Below are 8,157 nucleotides of genomic sequence, written 5' to 3'. Positions count from 1 at the left end.
ACAGGAACATCAGTAACAGAAACGCTTCTGGAGACTTGCGTACCAGATTAAACAACAACAGAAGGTATGAGAGTAACCCGGTGATGGATCAGGCTAGCAAGATAAAGGAAAATATGGTTGTGGTGGATAATGATTGCAATGAAGAGCTGCTCAAGAATGCAGTGGGTGATGCTTTAAATATGGATATCATAAAAAACTTTGACTTAATTTGTAAGGAGGAAGGATTTACTGACATCCTGGTTAAACTATTGGGAGGCCTTGGTGTCATGCTCATCTTCAAATCACTTGAAGCGGCAAGTAAATGGTGAATCAATCTAACTACCCACTTAGAAAATGGATTAGCAAAGTTTCAATGTGGGACGCTGAAAATTGGCCTGAGGGAAGGATGACTTGGTTAAGAATCTCAGGTGTTCCTGTTTATTGTTGGACGAAACATACATTTGGTTCAATTGCTGAATGGTGGGGTACAATATATGATTTGACAATTGCTTGCTTGTTGGTAGGGAGAGTCTTTGTTATGTTATTCAATCCGGAGGTTGTAAACGACTCACTAAAATTGAAACACATGAAAAACATCTACTTTATAAACATTAAAGAAGAGGAGAATAAATTTCCAGTATTGGGAATAGAAGATAGTGATAGCGATGTCCAATCTCTGAGCTCATGTTACAGTTCTGACTTTGTAGATTCGGATGATGCTATGTGTAGCGACGAATTCTTTGGGTCCTTTGATGATGAGGGAGCTGCTTACCAAGATTTAGATGAAAATAGCGATACTGAAAGTGAAAAAGAGGCGAAGGTAAATTCAGAATCTGTGGCACAACCTGCGTCGGAGGAGGTCGGAATTAATACCAGAATTAATGCCGGAAAAGCTCATCGGATTAATTCAGATGTTGAGGAAGACCGAGAGTCAGGTTGTTATGGGATAGATGACCTGTTTGAGATTAACGATGAAGTAGTGGCAGAGACAATGAGTAACCCTAACCCAGTGATAGCGATGTCCAATCTCTGAGCTCATGTTACAGTTCTGACTTTGTAGATTCGGATGATGCTATGTGTAGCGACGAATTCTTTGGGTCCTTTGATGATGAGGGAGCTGCTTACCAAGATTTAGATGAAAATAGCGATACTGAAAGTGAAAAAGAGGCGAAGGTAAATTCAGAATCTGTGGCACAACCTGCGTCGGAGGAGGTCGGAATTAATACCAGAATTAATGCCGGAAAAGCTCATCGGATTAATTCAGATGTTGAGGAAGACCGAGAGTCAGGTTGTTATGGGATAGATGACTTGTTTGAGATTAACGATGAAGTAGTGGCAGAGACAATGAGTAACCCTAACCCTTGTCCCAAGGAAGTTGTGGCAGAGACGGCGCGTGGGGTTAATGTAACGTCAGATGGGTATTCTACCAATGAGGTACATGATACGAGTAAGCATTCGAATTCCAAGTTTTCTGGTCATGCTAATGTGAATAATGTTGGGCGAGATTGTGGTATTAGTGGGCCTAACATGAATATTGAAGTGGGCCCGACATAAGCCCAAGGCTGTACACTTAACTCTGGTGGACTTGGGGATCCAATGCGTGAAACTGATATCAATAATTGTTACACAAGTGGGCTGAAGGATAATTCAAGGTATGTTGGGCCTGAAAATAAACAATACCCAAATACAGATGGGCTTGTAAAGGATGATGGGGTTAGACAATGTATCAATCCAAACACTGAAATTAAAAATAAAAGAAGGTCAGACAACTCATCTAAACGTAGCTCCAGATCTGTCGAAGTCTCCATCTGTAATGGATGTTACTTGAATTCAATCGGTAATTGGAAGGCATCTTCTCGGATTAAAAGGGTTAAGAACATGGCAAGAGGAGGTTATAATCTAATTGAAGACAATCGATATAAGATGCAAAACATGTGCCAGCAAATTGAGAACCAAAAGTCAAAAAACGAAGACTAATTCGGTGAAGGATATTGGGAATTCTGAGGGTCAATCGATAAGCAATGCTGAATTAAAGGAATTTGGGGAGCAGATTGGGTTGAGGTGGACAAACCTCAACCCCCAGTAAGATTTCTCTTCTTTTATTCGTCTGATTTTATTTACTTATGAAGATACTTTCACTAAATGTGCGAGGTTTTGCGGCTTTCCAGGAAACCAAATGTAGGTATTTGAATGATAACTGGGTTCATGCTCTATGGGGAAGCAATAATTGCGGTTTTATTCAAAGGGAAGTAATGGGAAATTCGGGGGGTATGCTTTTGATATGGGATACCACTTGTTTTACAGCCCTAGTGCAGTAGGTAATGAATATTTCTTAGCTATTCGAGGTAATTGGTGTGGTTCTGGACATGAAGCAATAATTGTCAATGTTTATGGGCCGCACACTGACGAGAAAAAGAAAGATGTGGAATTCGTTGAATAGTATAATGTAGTGACCCGAACTTTTTCATGTTTATATATATTAAATGAAATTGATATTTACATGATTAAGTGTTTCCAACATGTTAAGCAATTAAACTTGTTAAGACTTGATTAATTGAAATAGGTTTCATATAGACAATTGACCACCCAAGTTGACCGGTGATTCACGAACGTTAAAACTTGTAAAAACTTATGATGACATATATATGATTATATATATATAGTTAACATGATATTATGATAAGTAAGTATCTCATTAGGTATTTTAACAATGAGTTATATACATAAAATTGTGTTTATTGAATTAAAAAACTCGAAACGATATATATAATGATTATCGTTATAACGTCTTACTAATTACATATGAATCATATTAAGATATTGTTACACTATGTTTAATCATGATGAATGATAAGTAAACATGTCATTATGTATATTAACAATGAACTACATATGTAAAAACAAGACTACTAACTTAGGTATTTCGAAACGAGACATATATGTAACGATTATCGTTGTAATGACATTTAAATGTATATATATCATATTAAGATATATTATTATATCATAATATCATGATAATTTAATAATTTAACATCTCATTAGATATAATAAGCATTGGGTTAACAACATTTAACAAGATCGTTAACTTAAAGGTTTCAAATCAACATTTACATGTAACGACTAACGATGACTTAACGACTTAGTTAAAATGTATATACATGTAGTGTTTTAATATGTATTCATACACTTTTGAAAGACTTCAAGACACTTATCAAAATACTTCTACTTAACAAAAATGCTTACAATTACATCCTCGTTCAGTTTCATCAACAATTCTATTCGTATGCACCCGTATTCGTACTCGTACAATACACAACTTTTAGATGTATGTGCTATTGGTATATATACTCCAATGATCAGCTCTTAGCAGCCCATGTGGGTCACCTAACACATGTGGGAACCATCATTTGGCAACTAGCATGAAATATCTCATAAAATTACAAAAATATGAGTAATCATTCATGACTTATTTACATGAAAATAAAATTACACATCCTTTATATCTAATCCATATACCAGCGATCAAAAACACCTACAAACACTTTCATTCTTCAGTTTTCTTCATCTAAGTGATCTCTCTCAAGTTCTATCTTCAAGTTCTAAGTGTTCTTCATAAATTCTATAAGTTCTAGTTTCATAAAATCAAGAATACTTCCAAGTTTGCTAGCTTACTTCCAATCTTGTAAAGTGATCATCCAACTTCAAGAAATCTTTCTTATTTACAGTAAGATATCTTTCTAATACAAGGTAATACTCGTATTCAAACTTTGATTCAATTTCTATAACTATAACAATCTTATTTCAAGTGGAAATCTTACTTGAACTTGTTTTCGTGTCATGATTCTGCTTCAAGAACTTTCAAGCCATCCAAGGATCCTTTGAAGCTAGATCTATTTTTCTCATTTTCAGTAGGTTTATCCACAAAATCTGAGGTAGTAATGATGTTCATAACATCATTTGATTCATATATATAAAACCTGAAATCACTAGAACATAGTTTAGTTAATTCTAAACTTGTTCGCAAACAAAAGTTAATCCTTCTAACTTGACTTTTAAAATCAACTAAACACATGTTTTATATCTATATGATATGCTAACTTAATGATTTAAAACCGTAAAACACGAAAAACACCGTAAAACCGAATATACGTCGTTGTAGTAACACCGCGGGCTGTTTTGGGTTGGTTAATTAAAAACTATGATAAATTTTGATTTAAAAGTTGTTCTTCTGGGAAAATGATTTTTCTTATGAATATGAAACTATATCCAAAAATCATGGTTAAACTCAAAGTGGAAGTATGTTTTCCAAAATGGTCATCTAGACGTCGTTCTTTCGACTGAAATGACTACCTTTACAAAAATGACTTGTAACATGTAATTCCAACTATAAACTTATACTTTTTCTGTATAGATTAATAAACTTAAGTTCAATATGAAACCATAGCAATTGGATTCACTCAAAACGGATTTAAAACGAAGAAGTTATGGGTAAAACAAGATTGGTTATTTTTGCTTGTTGTAGCTACGTGAAAATTGGTAACAAATCTATATTAATCATATCCTAGCTAGCTTATATTGTATTATACATGTATTCTAATATATTATGTAATCTTGGGATATCATAGACACGTATGCAAATGTTTTGACATATCATATCGACCCATCTATATATATTATTTGGAACAACCATAGACACTCTATATGCAGTAATGTTGGAGTTAGCTATACAGGGTTGAGGTTGATTCAAAAATATATATAGTTTGAGTTGTGATCTAGCCTGAGACGTGTATACACTAGGTCGTGAATTGATTCAAGATAATATATATCGATTTATTTATGTACATCTAATTATGGACAGCTAGTTGTAGGTTACTAACAAGGACAGCTGACTTAATAAACTTAAAACAGTAAAACGTATTAAAAATGTTGTAAATATATTTTGAACATACTTTGATATATATGTACATATTCGTTATAGGTTCGTGAATCGATCAGTGGCCAAGTCTTACTTCCCGACGAAGTAAAAATCTGTGAAAGTGAGTTATAGTCCCACTTTTAAAATCTAATATTTTGGGATGAGAATACATGCAGTTTTATAAATGTTTTACGAAATAGACACAAGTAAATGAAACTACATTATATGGGTGAATGATCGAAGCCGAATATGCCCCTTTTGCTTGGTTGCCTAAGAATTAGTAAACCGATCTACTAATTGACGCAAATCCTAAAGATAGATCTATGGGCCCGAAGAACCCCATCCAAAGTACCGGATGCTTTAGTACTTCGATGTTTTTATCATGTCCGAAGGATTTCCCGGAATGATAGGGGATATTCTTATATGCATCTTGTTATTGTCGGTTACCAGGTGTTCACCATATGAATGATTTTTATCTCTATGTATGGGATGTATGTTGAAATATGAAATCTTGTGGTCTATTATTATGATTTGATAATATATAGGTTAAACCTATAACTCACTAACATTTTTGTTGACGTTTTAAGCATGTTTATTCTCAGGTGATTATTAAGAGCTTCCGCTGTTGCATACTAAAATAAGGACAAGATTTGGAGTCCATGCTTGTATGATATTATGTAAAAACCGCATTCAAGAAACTTATTTTTGATGTAATATACTCTTATTGTAAACCATTATGTAATGGTCGTGTGTAAACGGTATATTTTAGATTATCATTATTTGATAATCTACGTAATGCTTTTTAAATCTTTATAGATAAAATAAAGGTTATGGTTGTTTTAAAAATGAATGCAGTCTTTGAAAAACGTCTCATATAGAGGTCAAAACCTCGCGACGAAATCAATTAATATGGAACGTTTATAATCAATATGAACGGGACATTTCATATAATGGGTAATATTGATTCGAGTTGGGTGTTATGTGGGAATTTTAATGAAGTTAGGGAGCATTCGGACCAACTGAATTGTGTATTTCATCAAGCACGAGCAACACGTTTCAATGACTATTATAAAGAACAATTTGATTGAGATACCAATTAATGGGAGGAAATTCACGCGTATTAGTGATGATGGTTCGAAATTTAGTAAGTTGGACTGTTTTCTTGTTAAAGACAAATTTATTAGTCTTTGGAAAGATTTATCGGTTGATGCATTAGAAAGGCGTGAATCGGATCATTGTCCATTAATACTCCGAGATAAAATTGTGGACTTTGGTCCCAAACCATTCAAAGTATTTGATGAATGGTTTTCTAAAGAAGGTGTAGATAGAATTGTAGAAGAAGCGTAGGAGAAACAGGTTAAGGGATCAAGAAAGGATTGTATTTTTAAAGATAGACTCAAGAATGTTAAAAACGATTTGAAAGTTTGGAGTAAAAATGAATTCGGAGGTCTTGATAATGAAATAACCAAGCTAAAGAATAAAGCATCAAGATTCGAACTACTTGCTAAGAATGGGAGTCCTAGTGAAGGCGATCGCTTATCATGGTTAGAAGCTCGTAAGTGTTGGATTGAAAAAGAAAAAATTAAGTCGGGGATGTTAAAACAAAAGGCGCGCATCCGATGGATTCTAGAAGGTGATGAAAACTCGAGGTATTTTCACTCATCCATTCGTCGAAGATATAACAAATGCAACATCCGTGGCTTAAACATAAATGGTGAATGGAATGAAACTCCTAGTGTGATAAAGGATACTGTTTTCACACACTTTCAAAATATTTTTGGTCACAAAAATTGCAACAGACCATCGATAGTGAGTTGGGCCGATTGGCCTGGGCCTGGTATAAATAGGCTGACCAAAGCAGAATCTGTAGGCCTGGAAAGTAAAAATTCGATGAAACGGAGATCTGGGAAGCTGTTCTTGGATGTGGGAGCTCAAAAGCTCCTGGGCCGGATGGGTTCAATATGGGTTTTTTCAAGAAATTTTGGAGCGTGATAAAGGGGGATCTCATCGAGGCTATTAACGGGTTCTAGGAAAATGGTGAAATATCAAGAGGGTGCAATGCTTCATTTATCACACTTGTTCTAAAAAAATCTGACCCTCTTTGTCTAAATGACTATAGCCCGATCAGTTTAATAGGTAGCTACTACAAAATTATTGCTAAACTTCTCTTTAATCGTCTTAAGAACGTAGTACCTAACCTTGTGGGATTCGAACAAAGCGCATTTATAAAAGGGAGAAATATTTTGGACGGGGCGTTAATTGCTAATGAATCATTACATTTTTTGAAGCATATGCGGCTAAAAAGTTTGATTTTTAAAGTTGATTTCGAAAAGGCTTTCAACTGTTTAAATTGGGGATTTCTAATGGAAATTATGGGAATAATGGGTTTCGGTACAAAATGGAAAAATTGAATTCTTTCTTGTTTTAAATCGGCCTCACTCTCGGTCCTTGTTAACGGGTCTCCTACCAACGAATTCAAGCTAGAACGTGGTGTAAGGCAGGGGGATCCGTTATCTCCCTTCCTATTTATTTTGGCGGCGGAGGGACTAAATGTTTTGACCAAAACCGCCGTGATGAATAAATTGTTCACGGGTGTTGAGATTGAAGTTGAAAAAATCTCCATTTCACATCTCCAATATGCGGATGACACAATTTTCTCCGGTGCTTGGTGCGAGAATTAGATCCAAAACCTTATGAAACTTCTCAAGTGTTTCGAGTTAACCTCCGGGCTTAAAGTTAAGTTTCATAAGAGCAACTTATTTGGGGTCGGTGTTGACAAGTCTGAAGTGGAAAGTGTTGCAAAGAAATTTGGTTGCAATATCGGTACACTCCCATTTATTTATCTTGGTCTTTCGGTGAGTGGTATTATGAAAAAGGCGGAAATTTGGAAACCGGTTATTAATAAATTCGAGAAAAGACTTTCAGATTGGAGGGATAGATCGGTGTCATTTGGTGGACGTTTGACCCTTGTTAAATCGGTGCTAAATAGTCTCCCGTTGTACTACTTCTCGCTCTTCCGTGCCCTGCCATGTGTGTTAAAAAAACTCGAGTGTGTAAGACGTTCTTTTGGGGGGGGGGGGGTGTCGGGAAATAAATGCAAATTATCTTGGGTCAAATGGGATGAAACATTTTTACCTTATTGTAAGGGCGGGCTAAATTTGGGGTCACTTAAAAGCAAGAACATGGCGTTGATTGGCAAGTGGTGGTGGAGGTTTAAAACCGAAACTACTTCCTTGTGGGTCAAGGTCATTTCTAGCATT

The 8,157-nt window shown here is 35.3% G+C and overlaps 1 protein-coding gene across 1 annotated transcript; it reads left to right on the top strand.

Annotated features, from left to right (window-relative positions):
- Positions 1-5,956: 5,956 nt before the first annotated feature.
- Positions 5,957-6,889, top strand: LOC139868272 (uncharacterized). Its single transcript, XM_071856601.1, has 2 exons — positions 5,957-6,240; positions 6,292-6,889. The coding sequence occupies exons 1-2, from the start codon at positions 5,957-5,959 to the stop codon at positions 6,887-6,889; spliced, it is 882 nt and encodes a 293-aa protein (XP_071712702.1).
- Positions 6,890-8,157: the final 1,268 nt, after the last annotated feature.

The sequence above is a fragment of the Rutidosis leptorrhynchoides genome, chromosome 9, assembly GCF_046630445.1.
Source record: "Rutidosis leptorrhynchoides isolate AG116_Rl617_1_P2 chromosome 9, CSIRO_AGI_Rlap_v1, whole genome shotgun sequence".
In the NCBI taxonomy this organism is placed as follows: Eukaryota; Viridiplantae; Streptophyta; class Magnoliopsida; order Asterales; family Asteraceae; genus Rutidosis; species Rutidosis leptorrhynchoides.
This window is presented reverse-complemented; position numbering and strand designations above follow the sequence as displayed.

Excerpts from the sequence above, each read along its gene's own strand:
- LOC139868272 (XM_071856601.1), top strand. The coding sequence starts at position 5,957 with ATGACTATTATAAAGAACAATTTGATTGAGATACCAATTAATGGGAGG. Across the intron at positions 6,241-6,291 it reads GATAGAATTGTAGAAGAAGC|ACTCAAGAATGTTAAAAACG; the intron begins GTAGGAGAAACA and ends TTTTAAAGATAG.